The following is a 19,845-nucleotide window of genomic DNA, read 5'->3' as shown; positions in this document are numbered from 1 at the left end:
AGATATTCGCCTGATTCGGTTAGTTTTACCAGCAGAGCATCCGAAGTTTTGCCGGCCCCAGCCTTGTTTCTACCCCGGTCGATAGCCTCGTTGCCTTCCTTCATGCTTTTCCCTTCCTGCAACGAGGCGGCGAGGCTGAAAGAGTACGAATGTCAACGTTTCCGTTGACAAGTTGCCGCTCATGCCTTCTGGCGCTATATTCGCCGATCTCTAATTCGGGACTTATATCATTAAATTATAAAGAGTACTTCGTATCAAGGCGAGAAGTTCATCTAAAAAGGGATCGACTATTGAAGATGCTAGACGACCTTTAACTTGAGCTAAGAGGAGAAATTAATGAACAAAACAAATCTATAGAAGTGAGAGTGTCTAGGTCAAGCAATCCTTCAAATCTTAACTTCAATTGCTATTGCCAAGGAAAATGAAACCTCCGCCACGTCCTGACTCATCGACTAATTTAGTACGCAGATTCTCCAGTTCCTCCGCCATCATCGTGGGGCTAGCATTCTCCTGAAGGCGTTCAAAGTCGATTAGTTTCACTCCTTCTTTCGTGATGAGAAAGTTGTAACGGTTCACGTCCCCATGTATTAGCCCCAGTCTGTGGAGTCTCTTTAGAGTAGTTTCACAGAGACTCAGATCCTGAAGGGAAGCAGAACGTCCATCTATTTTCTCCAAAAGAAAACCCATGATGCGTCCACTTTCATGGACATGGCCAAGGAAGCGCGGGCACAGTCCAGTGCCCTCAAGCAATTGATATGCCCTTTTTCTTGCTCAATGTAAGGCAGCTCCCATGCAAAACGGGCTATCTTGACGATCATAGTGGCTGATAATGATGGGGGAGCAATTGGAAGGATTGAATGTGAGACAGCTTCGAAAGCCATTGCTGTGAGCTGTTCGGTCTTCTCCAACGCTAAGCAATCGACCCGGGTGTGATGCCATTGACTTTTGACTCCAGCTAGTGTTTTGTCCGAGAATGAAGTCTTCAAGTCACCACTGGCCTTATCTCGTGAGATGTAAGCCAAGGTCCATTCCTTGTCGTAAGGAAGATGGGGTAGGGACTGAAGAGGGAATGAAAGCGTGTCTCTGTCAAAGGTTCCGGGAGAGATGACGAGATATTTAACCTTTTCTCCGATTTGCACTCTGTATTCGCTTTCATATTCATCGTCATCGTCCACTTCCATGGACAGAATGACCGGCTGCGTTTGCGGGTTTGTAGCGTTTTTGCCAGACATTATCAGGATTGAACCACTCACTGTTAAGATTATGAGTGGATGAAGGAAGCGCAAACGTAAAAGAGATGTAGCATTCGTACGTTATTGTCCTGAGATCTTCCTTGCCGCGTTCCCTTTTTTCTGAGCTGAAGGGTGGTGTCTGAATGAGAGCGGCAACAGTGGTGAGCCGAAGTTGCTACTACAGCTGGCTTTCGGCAGCCAACGTGTCAACGCATGCGTCTTTTGTCACGGCGGCTGGATCCAGATCAGACCGACCGAGTCAATGGCGTTGCTTCAGACCCTTATAAGCGCCCAGTTACATGCATGCAAGCCACAGGGGAAGTCTGGGGATTCTCCCGCTTTCTGGATGCTTTCCTACTTGGACAATTCGTAGAGAGCCGAGCCGCAATATATTGCCAAATAGTTTCGCCATTCGTGTTATTCTCTCTTGTTGAAGTAGCCACCTCTCCGAGCAGCCTCCGGTAGCTCAGTTGGCGGGTTGTTACCTTCTCCACTCGATCTCCACAGGAGCTGTGCCTGTTCACACCATCGAAAATGTTCCAAGAAGTCATCTTGCGCATATACCTTGTCGCGAGCCTCGAATGCCCATTTCTCGCCTCTGGAGCCAATGATGTCCTTTTCGAGAGCGAGTTGACACCCGGCGCACAATATTCCGTGTTGTACTTTGCCGGTTCGTCTATCATAATAAGGAAGTGCGCACGACCCCATAAAGTTATATTTTTTATTTCCTCCCGAGTTCGCCAGCGGTACTTGCACTAGTGTATGCGATTGCTGTCCGGAAACTAATATGGCCTGATGAACAGAAACGATAGTAAAGCGGGATTTGTAAGCAGATTCCATCATCGAATATATCCCAGGCAAGGTCTTGAATGAACTCAGTTGGTTTTCTTCGGCCTTGGTCAGGTGGAATTGCTTCCGGACAGTGTGAAGAGTTTGCATTTGGGTTTCCGGCGCTCCTTGAAGGCACTTGAAACAGCATCGAGTCCAGGTTAAGAGGGATATAAACCCGCTGAACTCGCCGCAAAAAGTGCAAGTCTTGGTACATAGGGCATAGTAAAAGTCGAATAGAGAAATGTCGATGGCAAGCCGTGTTCGTAACAAGGCACAGAAAAGGTTCAGTCCATGCAAGACCACCATCTGATATTGCTTGAGAGAGTCTACTATCTGTCTCGATCGGAGGTTTATCTGTCGAAATTTGAACAGTGAATGCATGTCCAGACGTAGCAACATGTCATGCAAGAGCTCGAGGGGTAGCCGATCGAGGGATCCAAGTCCCTTATTAGAAGTCCGCTGGAAAGGCGTTGCTATCGACAGACGAATACTGTCGTGTTGGCCTGGTGAGAACCATATCACAGATTGACAGTAATCTTTCCGATGGTAGGCAGTGACTCGAACAATGGCGTCAGACTGTTCCTCGTGGAAATGGTATTCAGTGCTGGAGCGATATCCACAGGGCATAAGAGCAGACATGTCAACATTTTGTCCCAATGGTTTCCTGACGTTTAAGTAAACGTCGTTGAGCGGCCGACCCTCTCTACAGGAGCGCGCGTTGCATTTGTATGCTGCCTGTCATGTGACGGTTCTCCCTCACGTCTCTGTCAAACCCAGCGAGTTTTAAACGATAACCGTCCTCAACGAACCCTTTAGTTAAGTCAGTGATTGCTTGATTTACCGATTGGTTATAATAACAATGGTAAGTAAATATAGTACTAGAATTATAAATTTTTATTTATTACTTTAAGTATTATCTTCTTTATACCTTGATAAATTATTAATAATTTATCATCTTTATTATCTAACTATAATATTCTTTGATTTAAAAAAATTCTCTAGATTTTATTTAAGAAATCTGTTTTGCTTGAACGTACTGACTACACTTGAAATGCATGACTTGCAAGGAGTTTCTTATTAAACAAGCAGTGAATCAGCACATAAAACACAAGTCGCGCTGCAGAAATGATCTTTGAGATTCTGGCCTTAGGCATGATAGAGCAGGTAGATATTTGGATGCATTTAAAAAGCCAGATATGATGGGATATTTGCCAGAGTCTTCTGCTAGTATAGTCTTACAGAGATTGTCGGTCATTGCAGCAAGGCTCTCATGGCTCATCGTTGTAGTGACCACCAAAAAAAATAAAAATACATGATTAAAAACAAGTCACTATTACATTCGACGGTAACGTGTTGGGGAATCAGTACAATAAAATTCAGATATTATGCCGGCCAAGCTGCCAATCGCAACCTGACGAACTGATCTAGATTTGTTGAACCATCTTCTTCCACCCTCAGTTCCTCTATGTCTTGAAGAATCTTCTCTATATATTCGCCAGCACCGCTAAGCTTTAAGATGAGTGCGACGGCACGGTGGACTGCAAGTAGTCGAGGAGAGGGTGGATCAATTGAACGTCCCGGGCTCAGATGCAGTGTACGAGTGACAGGGAATAGTGGATCACGCAAGAAGGCCCTCTGCTCCGTTGAGTCAATCTTGTATTGATATGGAACCTCCGTGGACTCAAAGTAGATCTCAAATTCGCCAAAAAGTTGGTGAAAATCACGCGTTAGCGTGAGTGCGTTCAGAGGGGTATCAATCTTGGGGCCGTTGATGAGATGTTTGATCTCAGGGTCGAACATAGTGAGGATTTGAAGCACGTTCTTCTTCGAGTCACTCTGGACACAAGGATCAGCAGAGCAATGACGGTCAACTACGGATTTTTACGAACCAGCTCTAGACCCTCCGTCGAGATCGAAGTGAGAGAGTGGGGGAGTATGTGAGCGACCTCCAAAAATGAAAGCTGGTCACTCGTCTCATTTTTTAAGTGATTCCCATCATCATCATCTGCACTTGCCTCGCCGTGTTGCTTAAAACGCCTCTTCGCCTCCCCTCTATCAAATTTCCGGGATACCACACACCGATGATGATCGCGGATCAGGCAGCTTTTTCGTAGAACGGATAGACGCTGGACTGATCCTGATGGCGTAGATGCTTGCAAGGCAGATAAGGACGCGGGCGTGGGCTGTGGTGTCCTGGACGATGAAGCTCTGACTAGATGGTCTTAATGGATGATTCCTGTGAGCACCAGTCAACCAACTTACGTGGATAAAAGAAATTGACGACCAAATGTTCGGCAAACTCTTCGATAGCAGCTGCTAGATCGTTTGTCCCCTTTGCATCCCACGAAGAGAAATCCTCCAAGTATGATAAAGCCTGGGAAACATTCGGTATAAAAGCGCTTTCCTTTCTTACACATAGATTTCCATAGAGGGATAGGAAGAAGTAGTCCAGGAATGCATCTTTAGATTTCACATATCCGAATGTAGCTTGAATAAGAGTTGCTGGCTTGTACCGTCTCTTTGTGGTGTGCTCGATTCCATAGTGTTGCAGCAGCCTGTTGAAAAGTGCTTCTGCTGTTTGGTATTCCTGCAAGGTCAGAGACACTCGTGGTAAGAGATCTGAGACGCTCCCCAACGATGACTGGTGTTGGAGTGATGCCATCATCAATGCATCGTGCTACAGGGCAATACTGGGGATGACGTCGCATGCTCCAGTGAGATCTACCAGGCAGTAAATGACCCCCAAGCAATCATCACATGCTGCATAGCCTCCAACTGACTGTGAAGAGTCGTGGCCGTTTTCTATGGATTCGTTAACTGGCTGGCAAGTATAGCGCTAGGTTGCGATGGCCACAATTGCATGTGCTTCCCACTGGCACGTGCCGTGCAAATGTCTGCATATGGCAGCCTTTACCCAAGTCGAAACCTGATTGCATCAGACCGCGGGCTTATCTTCGTCGTTGACCCTGCCAGCTTCCTCCACGGCGACGATACTTTAAATGATGAAAAAGATGATCAGATAATGCCTTCAAATACTCGTGAAAAGAATAAAATGTCTGGTCCACTAAGCAGGCGGCCATCTACGGTGCCATTGTCGGTGGTAGAGCCAATTTGGTTAAAGCTAATTTGCCGGAGCTCGGGTCAGTAAACATCATCTTGTTCTGTTTACCCCAACTTGACGCATACAAGAAGCGAGAGAATCAATGCTTGCACTCTGAATATATGCATGCATAACACTCTTTGAGTACCAGCTACTATATAACCTGAAGAACCAACTGGATTCGAATATGCGGAATAAACCAGGGGTGCGGATTAATTAAACTAGACTAGGACGAATCTAATTGTGAACACGAAGAGAGGGGGAAACGAGATCTTGGTATCAAGATGAATCAAAGAGGAAAACGAAAGAGAGGGAAGGGGCTGCTTGGTCCTCAACCAACCTGAAGAGCTGATGGAAAGGATTTACTTGGGAGGTCTCTCATATTTACAGATCCCGCAACTAGTACATCCCCCTACTTGCTTGGCTGGCGCGACTCGGGCTTGTACGACTACGCTCATCCTCCTCGATGACATCGCTCAATCGAGTGGGATGGTGGTGCCGTGGGACAGACGTCTCCCAGCCGTATCCTGCCCCGCTGTAGTCGACAGGGTCGCCCCCGTAGCCGTATTCTCCCGAACTGGTAACAGGGACGTAGCCCGGGCCATAGGGCTGAGCAGGGACTGCTCGCTCGCGAATCTCAAACTCCTCACTGCCCTCGGATCGAGACGCTCCACGTGCAATTACGGGCTGACCGTGAGTATCATACAAGACCCGGCCCTTGTCGTCAAGTTCGTACTCATCTTCTTCACTGAGGGTATCTCCTGTAGAGGGCGCATGGTGAACAGGCTCTTCAGTTACATGAGCCTGGGGCACGGTCACCGCTTGCTGATAAATTGGTTCTGTGGGAGCTTCTCTGGACGGAGCTTGGTATGCGGGATAAGACTCGATCGCCTCTTGACTGGTGGCAGGCACTGTGACCACCTGCGGAGCGCTGGTACCGGTCGGTTGAAACGCCACCCGAGTTGTAGGTGTTGTGGCTCCGCTTTCAGACAGTGCGGCTACATCGTGTTCCTGATGAAGGTGCGGCAGCAACAGCCCTTCTTGTCCCCGTTCCAAGTATGGGTCAGTATCCGTCGTCGACCGCACATCAGGATCGTACATTCCATATGCGGCCTCAGGACCGACAACCCCTGGTCCAGCGGCTGGGGTCATGGCTGAAGGGCCAACACCGCCTGGATACATCGCCTCACTTGTATGAGACCGGTTCGTACTTGCATGTCTACTTGGGGCTCCTGCCATGGGAACAACTTGCACCCCTCCCACGAGCGTTGGTTGCCCTTCTCTCAGAGAAGCTGTGCGATCTCGCTCCTCCTGCTCCCGTCGTCCCAGCTCTTCCCAGGCTCTTCGAGCCTCTTCCTTTGAAATTTGAAGCTCTCGCCGCATTTCGGCGACCATCTTGTCTGACAGGGACTTTTCTCTTTCCATTCGCGCGGCCATTTGAACTGCGTCGATGCGAGCTTGCTGTTCGTTACGAAGGCCTGTCTCCAATTCGGCTTGGATTTCCTTAGCGCGCTCTTGTTCCCCCTTTTGCTCTAGAAGCCATCGAGTGAATTTCCTTTCCGAAGAAGCCCGAAGTCGTTGTAGCTCAACAACTGCGTGAAAGAGGTTGGCACCGGCAGCAGAGAGATCTGTAATTTGCCGAGACATTTGTTGTGCGAGTGGTTCTTGGCGGACTTCATCGCTGTTAGATTCGAGGCGCCGGATCCAGTAAGAAGTAAGTCCCTCCCAATGAGACGAGAGCTGCTCCCACCGCTCAAACGCATGCGGAAAAGACGACACTGTGGGGTTTCTCTGTTGGTTTGCGCCATTTGATGCGCTCGTGGCGGCTTGAGCTCGCTGAGAAGCAGGTTGCGGCGCAGAGCTACCTTGCGCTTGAAGTCCTGAAGCCGCAGTTGGTCTTGATTGTGTTGGTTGAGCTTGCGTTTCTGAAGGGCGATGTGAAGCGCTGGGAGTCATGGTTGGCTGCGATGTTCCGGTGCGAGCTGCGGCTTGACCAACAGACGAGCCTCGAGGTCTCCCGCCTCCACTCATCTGGGACTCTCCCGTCTGATTTATCGCCGCGGGGCCGCTGACGGCGCGTTCGCCCTGTCGTCTGCCGGTGTCAGGTGAAGAGACCCCTGGATCTGCAGCCGGACGGGCCGATTGGTTCCCAGCCGACCGACGATATCCGTGTCCCTCAGTTCCTCCAACAGCGCCCCCAGTGACGCCAGCTGCTGTAGCTCTTCTTTCAGCGCTCCTTCGTCTTTCCTCTTGGGTGAGACGCTCTGCATCGTGGAGCTCCCGCTCTCGAGCTTCACTTTCTGCTTTACGCCGCGCTTCCCTCGCTTGACGGTCCCTCATGATATCTCGTGGTCCTCGCACAGCCGGATACTGCGTACCCGAAGCTGATCTCGACACAGCGCGAGAATTTCCATTGATGTTACGTCCATTTCCGGAAGCGGCAGACCCTCCGCCGATTAGATCGGTCATAGGTGCGTTTTCCTCTTCAAGGTCAGGTGTAAAAGGATGAGGTCCACGGAGTGCGTCCTCGAGGGCGTAGATGATTGCTGCAGCGGTGCGACGTGAAATTCGAGGTGTTCCAGGCGGGAGAGTTGGAAGTCCTTCTCTTAGACGTTGGCTGGTTATATAGAAATTTTCCGGGTCATCCAGCACGTCCGCTTGGTGTGCCGGCGGATCAACTGAAGGCTGCAATGGTCCACGCCGTTGTTCGAGACGAGGAGTTCGCCGATATACAGTTGACGGGCTACCCGAAGAACTCGACGGCCGTGAGAAGATTCCAACTTCGGCAGGCGTCAGGGGGCGCGTTGGTTGTCGATGCCGTTGTTGCGACAAAGACGACGTGATAAAATCGTGACGCGTGGTGAGATCGTGACGTTCGTTAAAGGGTTGATTTTTCGCCAATGCCTGAGAATGGACCAGCTTGGGAATTGAAGCTTGCGACAATATACAAAGATGAATAGACCAGTTTAACAGCTAACTTGGTGAAATTCACCTGCGAGGAATCATTCCTCCACGGAAAAGCATAAACAAAGAAATCGCCGAGGTGCAGTAAACGAAGGCAAAAACAATGCAAGTCTAAGCAATTTTGCAAAGTAAAATTTTCAAACAAAAATCACAGTGAACGCAAACTGAGCGCAACAGGTCAAGCAAAAAATTATGGTCGCTGAGGTTGGGACCTGGTAAACGGTGGCTGGGTGTAGACCCCTGTCCCAATTGGAGGAGGTTGGGCGAACAAACGACGTTGAACAGTCGATGAACCTTGAAAATGCAAAAAGCCGTAGCGCCGAAGTGGGAACGATGACAGATTTGGAGAGCCAAAAAAAGAAAACTGCGCTGTCTGAAACAAATGGATCTATATCGTGATATATTACCTCCGTAGATGACCACGCGATCAAAGGATCGTAATCTGGACGTGGCCGCAGCTCTGTTAGGTCGCAAATGCGCTGTCTTTGCGTGCGGAGGTCCCGGTGACGCAACGAAACTCTCTGGCAAGTAGTAGGAGATAATCGAAAAGAGAAGTGAAGAAAATGTCCAAAGAAATCATGCTAATATGACGCTTAACCACAATGACCTGAGCAATGGGAAAAAATAGAGAAAAAGCAGAAAAACCCTCAAGCGCAAAGCGCAGCCCAGTCTCTCTCACTCAAGGGCGGATCAGATGGATGTCGTGGAGGTGGTATTCGTTGGCGAAGAGCGCCTGCCCAACTGGGAGGACGTGGGCGGGCCAGCCTTGGCTACAAGTGTGCGCTAATCTCTCACACCAGATCATCTCACTTCGGGGACTTGGGTATTGCTCGAGACAACAATCAACGCGTCACCAGAAGAAGACAAGAAGGCGGTGAATCAGGTTGATAAGACAAAAGCGAAAAATTCACGTCTGTCTCGTAGAATAAGTGACCCTGCAATGACTTGGGTAGCCTGCAAGTATTGCTGCGAGGGTGAATTTTGAGATTGCTGTGGTAGCAGGAACCTCTACTGGGATGGGGTTGTGAGCAGAGCAAGCATAGCGAGTGGCTCATTTCGCGAGTGATGCGTTGGCAAGCGGCCGATTTGGTCACAGTGGCCCCCGATCCCATCTTCCTCCTGGTGAGATATTCTGGTACGGAGGTAGATATCGAAGAAGGTCTATTATTGGAAGTGGTAAAATAATAATATTACGACGATCTAAATGATTCGAAATGAGATTCGCCATCGCAAACTCGACAGGGTCCCGTCAGCCCGACAAGTAGGTTCAAAGGCGCCACCTGATGGGATCTCATTTCCTTTTGATCCTCGCATCTCGGGCTCCGAGGACATGATCAAGCCTGATAGGAGTATGACTGGTGATTGAGACAGGGTTGCCAATAAATACAAACTTTCCTACATGGCCTGCTGAGCTACCTTTGTGTGTTCAACAAGGACGATGATGATAGTTAGGGTTCATATCAATAGATCGATGACGCCCTCGAGAATCCAATCACTATCAAAGTCGCCAAGCTGAAACCATTTGGCGATATTAGAGGTCACAACTTGATGGGGTTTCCTACCGCTGATTGTTGAAAGACTACCTAGGTGTTCTCTGTATCCCTCGTTGATTGGTTATGGGTCTAGGCATAAATCCGCTGATGACGGCGGATACTGTCCTCTCTGGTTCCCTTGTCGTTCCACGGTTCATCTCCCGCCAAGCCCCCTTGGCTCGCTTAGTTCGCCAATCGTTCATTTATATAATGTCTACATGTTCGGTAACTTTACCAAGGGCTTGCACTGCATCTCCCTTCTCCTGTTTCCATTTCAAAGCAATCATACCGCGGTGCAAAATTACTTTGGAAATTGCTGTCATCCTGCATAAACCATTCTCGTTGAACTTTTTGTAGCTCAGAGAGTCAATCGCTTAATTTTATGCAATCCCCAGAATACCCCTAGCTTGCTTTCCCGAATTGCCATAGCCTTTTCTCTTTTTCCTGGAATCATGCAATAAAGGATTGATCTCTTTTTCCCTATCCCACTCTTTCTTTTTGGAAAAACAGAATACTCCGTACGTTGTCGTGTTTTTCGAGGCAACATCGGCGCAAAAGATCCTTAGTAGCTCGTGCACCGTTTTCCCTTCTCCAAACTGGCTTAACCATGAGCATAACACGGAGCATGAGCTTCCTCCTGCCGCGCCCCACGAGTAGCGCGAGAGGGCAATCAATGAGATCACATTGGTCCTGTCTGCCTTTGTATCATTCCTGCTTCAAAAAACGGTCGTCGCGTTTGATTATTATTATTATTATTATTATTATTATTATTATTATGATATGATACGACAATAATGGCGGTCACGTCCCTCTATCCTTCGTATCTTGGCGCGTCTGGCTACACCCATCGGTCCTCCTTCAGCCTTCCCAATCACAACCCCCTCCTACTGCTCGACTACAGTATGTATGTACGGAGCATTTCACGTCGCAGACCTGCGCCCCTTCCCCCAATGTCATGCTCGTGAAGGTTTCAAGGCCGCATGGAAACATGCGCAAACACACAAAAAGAATAGGCCGTACATTTAATTTGCTTCTATGCCGTTTGGCTCAAAGTTTTCCTTGACATTGTTTTGCTCGAGTTTGCTCCTCACCACCTATGGCTTTTGCATCTACTGTGCAGATGATCTTCCCCAGCAAAAAGGGCTTGCACTTGCGCATCCCCCTGGATGACCAACGACAAAACCTGGACTAGTCGCGAGCTTTGAACATCCGAGCGATCTTGCCAAGCGGTCAGTCAGGTATGTACTTGCGTAGTATATTCTCTTCTTCGCTACTAAATCCAAGCAAATCCTCCTTGAGTTCGACCAGCAGGCCAAACTAGCTGCCCTCTTTGAGCAGTCGAGTCGCCCACTGTGCCTGCCGGATAACCGGCCCGGTATGCCACCCTCGCATTTTTTACTTTGATGCCAGTGTGAGAGGAAAAGACGTCGCAAATGCTCGACGTCGGTTTTTCCTGCTCGTTTTGCTCGTCTGTCTAGTCCTTGCAGCTAATGAATTAGATCAACGGCGTGAAGTGAAAGCGAGCACCACTGGTCTTGCCCACAGCAGGTAGGTATTGCAGGACGAGATGAGGTTACTAGATACTCTCCAGCCGAGAGAGGAGGAAAGAAGAACAAGTGCTCGTACTTAAGTGTTCGATCATTGAATCAAAATGTCCGATTAATTGGCTCTCGAGTCTCTTTTAATTTGGTTCGTGCAACTGCAACCCCCAAATGTCTCCCATTCTCGTCAATTGCCGGAGTCATCTGCCCGGAATCAAAGACAATTGATCCAAGATATCGTACCACTCATGGCGGGTTATGGAGACTTCTTCAGCCAAGCATTGACGTTGTAATTATCATTTGTGTTTTGTACACTCGGGTGTGCCGAGCGACGGTGGCACAGTCAATCTCCGTCCAAGAAGTTTCTTAATATCGGAACTGTGAACGAAATTTGATGCCGTGCTATCCACAGCGGACTGGTTTCCATCGAAAACCCCCCACAGCCTGCATTCGATGCATCACTACTTGAAAAAATCTTCACCGACAAAGAGAGTTTAAGAAATGGTAGCACTTTTGGGATGTTGGACATGGGGATGGCTGCGCGTCATCAAGCCCAGGAGAGATGATGGCTTTTTCCAGTGGCAGCCACCGTAGCAGGGCCAACCTTTAGGTTTTACCCTTCTTCCCCTCTTCTATCAACGCCCTCCTTGGCCTTTCGCGTTAACCGGTGCATGAGAGGCGCTGGACTGTGCGGCTGGGGCGTGGATGAAGGGGTATATCCAGTCGCTATCGGAGCCGCAAAGAGGAACATACTAGGCAGTTGCGGTGACACACTGACTCGAATTGGCTTCTTTTGACACCAAGTCGGCAGTCAGTGGAGTAACCACCCTCCATCTTTCTTACTGTAGGAGGAGGGTCCAACTTACCCGCCCTTGCGTCGATCCGCATCGTCCATCCCCCGGAATCTCCATGCAGATCAGTCGAGGGTTTGCCGACGCCGTTTCATTGGCTGAACAGCGCTGCTTCGGATTGCTTTTGACTCGTCGCGCTACTCGGCGGGGATGCAACTCTAGGCTTGGATAATGGAGGGCTCTCCTTATCCTACTTGGAATGCATCTGACCCTGTCGACCAAAACGGCAATTAGACGTAATGGACGTGCAGCTCCAAGCTCCGACCCCACGAACCCTCTCCTCTTCGGCAGAGCGAGGGGCCGTGTATACGTGCGACGTGTTATATGTTATAAGCATAGCATCACTCTCCCTTGAGCGCGTTCATGATCGTCTTTCTTGTCATTTCCGCGCCCGTGTCGTGGCAGCTTATCGGACTGATCAGAATTATTATCATCTGTCCGTTGCTTGCCTTGCTGTCACGACAATAACACTAGTTCATCTGATCAAGTCTCGTTTCAGTCGCGTCGATTAGAGATTGTTATTATTATACCTAAGAGCGAGATGGCTCATCATTCGAGAATTGCAGTCCCGCCTTCGGGCAGCAGAGTCCGGGCGGAACATGTTGGACAGAGAGTCTCTTCTTCACCTTTTCAGCCTTCAATGTGCACACTTGAGAGAAGTCCAGCTCGCAGCTTCAAAACCAATGGCCGACGGTTTGCGTCTTCGCCGCCAGTGGTCCTTCCTCCAGCTCCACCATCATCACCTGCTACCTTCTTACATGCGTCCACTATGACGCCGGCTGCTGTAGCAGTGGACTGGCCAGCCCAGCAAGAGCTATTAAGCTCACCGACCCGCTCCAGGACATCAACAGCATCGAGCAGAACAGTTATTCCAGATACGCCAAGGACACCTCCACCGCCGACGTCGTCCTCGACCACAACGGATCACTCACCCTGTGCATCTGAGAATACTCTCATTGGGCTGTACCGCTCCAGCACTGAATCCGTTGGTCGAGATTCTCTTTGCACTCCTCCACGGAGAGTCCTCCGCTACTCGGAGGACACGGCATGCCAGTATACCCCAATTTCTATAGGTGCTGGTGCTCTCTCACCATACCATCGGAATTGCGCCACGGACAACTTAACACAGCTTCAGCAAGCGCGAACGCCGCCGCATGAGTTTCGCGCATATGCAGAGGTCCCTCGTCACGCGTCTCCCCGGTCGCACAAGAAGAAATCAGATCCGCTATCAGGAACGAAGCAGATAAAGTCAGATAAGCTTGAAAGACCAGACTTCCCTCCTCGAAAAGACTCTCTTCCATCGCAAATATTCCCTCCAGAGCTAGCAGCTACCGAGCAATGCTCAGCAGGTCCAAGGCTCACCGTCTGGCCGCAGCTGCCAAACTATCCTGACCCACGACCAGCCCCGCTTCCCCCCCCAAACCCAAATGAGCGGTCCTTTTTTGAAGATGATGTATCTGTGCGCTGCTTTGGCGCGTCAGATAGTATGCGAAAGTTTAAGCGCTGTTTCAGCTCGCGTTCGAACAACGGCCAAGGGAAGAAGAAGACATCGCGGACATTCTCAACAGTCTTCTGCTGTGGCGAAGCAGATGAATGACAAGTATCATGCCTGACTGGCGTCTTATACCTTTTTGTTTTACCTATCACGGACTTGCCATTATGATTCCCTTTTCGGTTTATTTTTTTTTATTTCTCCTTTAATGTTTGTTTCATTATACCTTTTTGCTTTCAGAGACATACCCTTGATGCAAACCGGAAAAGCTTGAGCACGCGGCGTCTTTAGCAACTTGGGTTGGTTGGATGACTATTTTGGGGGGGATGTTGAGCACTCTTACGATCACGGCCACTGTTACGGATTACGATTCACGAATTATGAAGAGAATATAATAAAAAGAGGGGAAGATTGGCGTGTTGTCAAACGTCGTTCCATGTCTCTTCTTTTAGTCTGAATATTAGTTTGGACATGTATGATGATTATAATCTTGGGGTGTCTTCACCCTGCAGTAGTATATCCGAGTAATATTTGCTTTGGATATCGCTGAAATATATATATTATACGCTTGATACCAAAAACTTTTCTCTTATTATTTCTCCTTTTTTTTGCCTCGGTGTGTTGATTTCGTGACATGTATCGTCATTAGGCTGGCTGCGATGCACACGATGTTTTACCACCGGCGGCACTCCATTTCAATATGGGAATGATGAAGTCTTGCAGTCGCTATCGTGTATACGGTATACCTTTCCAAACCCTTATTTTGGCCCTTCAACGAGCGACTACTCGACCATCAGTGTCAGGCCATTCTCTCGACAGACTTCACTGAAATTCTCACCACCCACATCCTCCAATTCAAATTAACACGCTGCCTCGGAACCTAGGGCTAAATCCTGACACGATTCGGGACATTTCTACCAGAGTACTCTCTGTACTGTACCTTACTGCCTTCTTTACATTGCTGCGTCGTTGCCTTTCTGCCTTGCGCCCTGCTGCTTGGCGATAAAACCCTCTCAGTTGCCTACGGTACTTCTTTCCCGTTTCTGTTTCTCTCTCTCTCTGTCTCTTTGTTTTGCTTATCAAGTACGAGGGCACTCGTGATGCGATGGTAGCATGCCAAGTACGAAGTACCTCCTTGCTCGAAAACCCATGACGCTCCTTACTGTGTACCTCGCTTTACCTATCAGGCTATCACTCCACTTGTACCTCGATGCACTGTGCAAGACCTCTATCGTAGGGGAGGGCCGATTGCACGGTACTCCGTAAGGTAATTCTCCTAGCGAGAGCCAGGAGAAGTAGAACTAACAGAACTGACCTTGGCCTTAGGGGCACCCTTACCCTGCCCCTCGTAATGTTATCATAGGTTCCCGTTATACCTTGGGTTAGGTATAACCGAGAAGGCTTCCCGGGAGTCAGGGGGTTGGGGGAAGGGAGTTAGGAGGGCCAGAGTCAAAGGTACAGTAGGGTAACCCTGATAAGCAAAGAAAAGTACGAAGTACTCCGGTACAATAATACGTAAGGAGTGCGGATATAAACGTAAAAGACAAAGTTCAAACATGGGGACTGGGAACTGGGAACTGGGGGACTACGTAGTATGCACGGTATAATTTCCGGGCTTGTCAGTGATGTCAAGCGTGAAATATATTCTCCGATTTGAGACGCAGGGTTAGAATCCATGATAAAAGTAGGGAGTTAGTTTGGGTTGAGTGGTAGGTGGATATACTCTGTATAGTCAAGTGCAGGAACGCGGGTAGTCAATCTAATTCACTTCTCGGGGTATTCCTACTGCTTGTCGTGGAGTGATGGTGAACAAATAATGGTCGGGTAACTAAAGTGGCACTATAACTGTACTGCAACACTATCGTACGGTGTACCTGAGCTACAGGTACTTTTTATCGGTAAGCTATTTGACTGATGAGTACAGTTTCAACCGGCTTGTCAGCAGAAGATTGACAAAATGTGCATTGGGACAAGGAGTTCCTTTCTCCTGATAAAAGTGATTCACTCCATCCTCTCTGGAGTTTTAACCGGCTTTTTTAAGAGAGTGGTCCCTGAGGATGTAATAAGCTTTTTTCTTTTTCTTTTGACAATTATTTTGTCGTATCTGTAAGTTAATGATTCTCGTTATTTTGGGATTTTAGCTAGAGCCACGCTCGATCGGGAGTAAACCTCGGCTATAACGCCTGCACTTATAGATAAAGGTACGGGGTATCTCCTCTGGGAATACGGTGCATCTCGCCCCGTTTAGAAACATCCCGGCATGTCGTCTTTGGCGCCAACATGATCAATTTCTTTCATTGGTTGTTGCTCGCGGCTCAGAAAGTTGATGAGAAGTTACCCGAATGAACATCTTCTCGCTGCACCAAGGTGGTGTCACACAGCCATGCGAGCTCCCTTTATCTGGCGATCGACATTTTCCAACCATAGCATCAGGGCGTTGTGAAGTTGGACTAGATATCAAATTGTAGAGCACGGCGCCCCGCAGTGGACAGGTAATATATCGTCAAGTGTGTAAATTGTACTATGCTCATCCACTAAGTGTAGGTCTCTTGATTATCTGCCCTTTGCTTTCCTCTTTCTAAGTTGTCTCAGGATGACCAAACGAGCGCTAAGCCCAGATGACGACTTGCCAAGGAAACTCAGATCCATAGGCCCATACTGCGTTCAATTACCTACGTGTGCATACTGTGGCTTCGACGTTGAAAATGGAGAGAGCATTCAAGTTTGTAAGTCGTGTCTTCCGACTCGGGATGATGGACGGGCACTAAGCAATATCACTGCAGGCATCGACGAGCCGGACCGCAATGGAATTGGCAGCGTTACCGCTGCCTTTCCATTTGATCCTGCATCAAGACGCGAGAGCCGTACATTCCATTTCGATGTTCACCGGCGCGGCCAAATCCAGGTACATCATTGCTTTGGAGACGACGATGACAGCGGCTACGCTGCTGATGTCCGCCGCCCAGCGTGGTACACCCATCCACATTGCTATCGTGTAGTAGAACATTTGCTGCCAAAGGAGGCCGATGCCATAGCCCTCGCGCGGTGTTCAGCATTCAGATATGTCCCGTCACGGCGCTTTCAGCGCGAGCGGAAACAATACTGGCTTGCCCATTTTGGATCTTACTTTCAACGAAACATCTGTCCTGCCTTGCCATCAGAATTGTGGAGAATGATTCTTCACTATGCCTTGGACAGTCTCATATCCCAGCAATGGGCTTTTCTCAGTCTCGCAGCCTCTGCATCAGCCCCTTGCCACCCTTCGACACTTTCGGCCTCGAACTTGTACTTCGAAACACGCATGCTCGAAGGTCGACGGTATCTGTCGAATGCTGTTTCTCAGCCCCCAATCAAGCACCATTTAGGCACAGAATTCTGGGTAGGCATGGATGCCCGGGGAGTGCGAATCATACAGCAAAAGTTTCCGGAAGTGGTAAACGATCTTTGGTGGCAAAGATTACGCCTCGAACCTACGCATCAGGTCAAGTTATACTGGGATGTAAGCATCTGGACATGTCGTCTTGGTCAATTCAAATTAACCATGTGCATTGCGTAGAAGCTGAAATTACGATACATCCGTACCAGCGATGATTCGCCCGTGCAGGCAGTCTGCTGGAATGACCCCAAAGCAGCCGATATGAACATCTATTATATCTCTGAAGTCTTTGATACCCCTGGAATCAATGGTTGCTCTGATATGAGTATTTCGAGTTCAGCACGCTCGTGGATGACTTGTATGGGGCACATTCCTAGGATGAGGACTTTGGATATAGGAGCAGCTTTATGTGGCATTGCCGTAGCGACCACTGCAGCCTGTACACTGGGCATATGGCCGGTAAAGGACGAATCCCAACATTCATTCTACGAGGAATTCGAAGCAGCCATGCGTTTTCAAGCGTCCTGGACATACTACCGTCTGCGCGAAGCCGAGCGCGTTAGTACTCTTTGGATTCGCACACAGAAGATTGGCTTTGAGAAGAATTTCATAGTATGTAATAAATCACAATCAGGATAGAGATCGGGCCTCGGCTGACAAAAAGACGCAGTTTGGCACGAGCGAGGGCCGAATTCTATGTCCTTCGCACGGTCTTATGGCGCATAAGACGTACACCGAAATTAAAAGATCGGAAGCGGGCTTTCAGATCGCCATCGACGAATGCGAACGGTATCCCCAGTCCCATGAAATTCAACTTTTTGGCTGTCATGTTAGTCCTACGCCTCTAGCGCAAATACCAGCGGTGTTGGAAAATTATAAGGTGAAAGTCCAGCTGAGTGATATCCTCGCAGTTGAAACGTGCAGGTATCCGAGCAAAGACGGTAAACTTGTCGGATTTATGGTCAAAGACCGATCCCGAGGTGTATGGACATCGTTTGGACTCTTTCGTCTCGATGGGTACCGCGAGACGAGCTATGTCGATTCTAAAGAGGATACTAGGTTTCTGACACAAGTCACAGAGCTCGTCAAGGTTCCTGATAAAGTGACGTCTGACATGTTTCTCAATTATGCCCACAAGCTTCTGTTTGTGGAATACTGGATTTCAACTAAATGATTTCTAAGCTCCTTCTACAATATTTTCAACCCTTCCTATTGTAGACTTTCCACAAGAATTCCCTTATGTTGCGGCTGATGGAACGAGACTTCTGTAATAGCACGTTCGAGCTGCCGCTGTGACATTGTTAATACCCCAATCCGTGTTTCATTGCCTCTATTGCCATCTGGATATCCCCGCCATCGGTCGAGTTAATTTCACGGTATTCGGATTTTTCCCCAGCCAAATTGCTCCCGTAAAGTGGGCGGAGTGGGTCATTTTGAGATGGAAGTCTCCAGCATCGAATCGTTGTGCCGATCGTCGTTATTGCGTAGCAGAAGGGCTGTCCTGCTGCCATGACTTGGTTGCAAGCTTCTCTCGCTTGCGCTTCAACCTCCAAAATAAGTGATTTTGCTCCCGAAGGGTTCTTCACTCTCCACCATGCAGATTGTTCGGCCAGTGACCTGCCCATCTTCGTGGGCAGTCATGTTGGTGATTTTGATATCTACCCGTCGTCTGTCATCCCTCTCCGCTGGTGGCTGCTCGGGAGATATTGCCCATTCTGGGCCATGGAAGAAAATTTCTTTCAGAGCATATGCCCAGAATGCCGACGACTGTGCCTCGTATGGGCTCTTTTGGGCTTTTTCCCAGAGGTAATAGAGGTAAGGAGTCTTGATCAGCGACATGAAGATCAGAAAGCGAAAGATTATCGATAGAGTCGACTTCTCTTTTAAAGTCTGAATCTATTTTAACGATTGATTCAAATGTCATAAAATGTGTCTGGGTTGTGTTGGATAACATGTTAGCAGAAGCCGCGAGCAGAAAGGCTTCATTTATATTGACATCTTGCCAGTGTCATTAGCAACAATAACACTCTTTCCATCCTTCTAATTTTGATGTATGGACACTGGTTTAGAAACAAGCATTCGGAGAGGAAAGCTTGATCCGGTAAGATTTCAAATCGATCATTTTAAGCGCTCCATTCCTGGTCTTGTCTTGCCGTTCGACATGGGTCCGCAATTCTCCTGGCCAGTCATTTGAGGAAGAGAGAACGCTTCGCGCACCAAATGACCCATTTACAGGGTGGCGAAATCCCTTTGGTGGACGGTTGACTGTGCTTTTTGCTGCCTGATGGAAACCGTAGCAATTGACCAGCCAGACCTTCAAAATAGCCCGGCGATACGCCTTCACTTCGCAGCAATAATGCATATCAAGTCAGCCTTTCTTTCCCAAGTCGGGGCTATTTGTAAACCACACAGCCCCCTCCCCCACCCCCAACGGTTCGTGGGCTCTTGTACTGTAGCGGGTCCGAGCACGAGGGCAGGCAGGGGAGGAGAAAGTGATGGATAGGGGAGGGAAATGCTTCTTACGAATGCCAATCTCTAGGGCCGCTGTCAAGCACCCCGCATGTCCGACGTCAGTGGAGAATCTCGGACCGAACCGGCGGGGCGGCGGAGCTACTATGGTTAAGAAGTGGGTAGTCGAGGATACTAGATCCGCGCTATTTATTTGGTAAGGGTTTTAACTGTAAGTTCGGATAGTTGGGTAAGAAGCCATGATTCGTAGAAGTTGTCTTTTCAGGGTGTGTTATATTTCGAGGGTCAGAACACAGCGGAGCGGCAAGTCTCCTGTGTTGGCGCATGACGCTGCCTTCTCTTCCACCCCATGCCAAGCTTTTGCTTTTTCGCCGGCGATTCCGCCACGAATATATGGATGTCGCAGAGTATTCTGAGTCAACGGCTTCGAAATTTCTCTTTCACTTATCGGTTGCTT

At 48.8% G+C, this 19,845-nt stretch overlaps 6 protein-coding genes across 6 annotated transcripts; 2 read left to right on the top strand and 4 right to left on the bottom strand.

Annotated features, from left to right (window-relative positions):
* Positions 1-18: 18 nt before the first annotated feature.
* On the bottom strand, positions 19-1,232 carry L228DRAFT_273031 (alpha-galactosidase A; the record flags this gene model as incomplete). The annotated part of the gene is made up of 2 exons (XM_018335590.1): positions 19-770; positions 800-1,232. 2 exons carry the CDS (start codon positions 1,230-1,232, stop codon positions 400-402), a joined length of 804 nt encoding a protein of 267 aa, XP_018185996.1. The 3' UTR covers positions 19-399.
* Positions 1,233-1,649: 417 nt separating this feature from the next.
* On the bottom strand, positions 1,650-2,690 carry L228DRAFT_254066 (hypothetical protein; the record flags this gene model as incomplete). The annotated part of the gene is made up of 1 exon (XM_018333803.1): positions 1,650-2,690. One exon carries the CDS (start codon positions 2,688-2,690, stop codon positions 1,650-1,652), a length of 1,041 nt encoding a protein of 346 aa, XP_018185995.1.
* Positions 2,691-3,041: 351 nt separating this feature from the next.
* Positions 3,042-9,459, bottom strand: L228DRAFT_285144 (hypothetical protein; the record flags this gene model as incomplete). Its single annotated transcript, XM_018336310.1, has 5 exons — positions 3,042-3,899; positions 3,953-4,275; positions 4,326-4,637; positions 5,580-8,096; positions 9,363-9,459. The coding sequence occupies 5 exons, from the start codon at positions 9,457-9,459 to the stop codon at positions 3,447-3,449; spliced, it is 3,702 nt and encodes a 1,233-aa protein (XP_018185994.1). The 3' UTR covers positions 3,042-3,446.
* Positions 9,460-12,592: 3,133 nt separating this feature from the next.
* Positions 12,593-13,648, top strand: L228DRAFT_270509 (hypothetical protein; the record flags this gene model as incomplete). The annotated part of the gene is made up of 1 exon (XM_018335414.1): positions 12,593-13,648. The coding sequence occupies one exon, from the start codon at positions 12,593-12,595 to the stop codon at positions 13,646-13,648; it is 1,056 nt and encodes a 351-aa protein (XP_018185993.1).
* Positions 13,649-16,136: 2,488 nt separating this feature from the next.
* On the top strand, positions 16,137-18,093 carry L228DRAFT_270508 (hypothetical protein; the record flags this gene model as incomplete). Its single annotated transcript, XM_018335413.1, has 4 exons — positions 16,137-16,269; positions 16,327-17,042; positions 17,100-17,531; positions 17,590-18,093. 4 exons carry the CDS (start codon positions 16,137-16,139, stop codon positions 18,091-18,093), a joined length of 1,785 nt encoding a protein of 594 aa, XP_018185992.1.
* A 303-nt stretch (positions 18,094-18,396) lies between these two features.
* On the bottom strand, positions 18,397-18,758 carry L228DRAFT_270507 (hypothetical protein; the record flags this gene model as incomplete). Its single annotated transcript, XM_018335412.1, has 2 exons — positions 18,397-18,459; positions 18,513-18,758. 2 exons carry the CDS (start codon positions 18,756-18,758, stop codon positions 18,397-18,399), a joined length of 309 nt encoding a protein of 102 aa, XP_018185991.1.
* Positions 18,759-19,845: the final 1,087 nt, after the last annotated feature.

Source organism: Xylona heveae, assembly GCF_001619985.1.
Source record: "Xylona heveae TC161 unplaced genomic scaffold L228scaffold_10, whole genome shotgun sequence".
Taxonomy (NCBI): Eukaryota; Fungi; Ascomycota; class Xylonomycetes; order Xylonales; family Xylonaceae; genus Xylona; species Xylona heveae.
The sequence above is the reverse complement of the archived record's forward strand: the minus strand, read 5'-3'. Positions and strand labels throughout refer to the sequence as shown.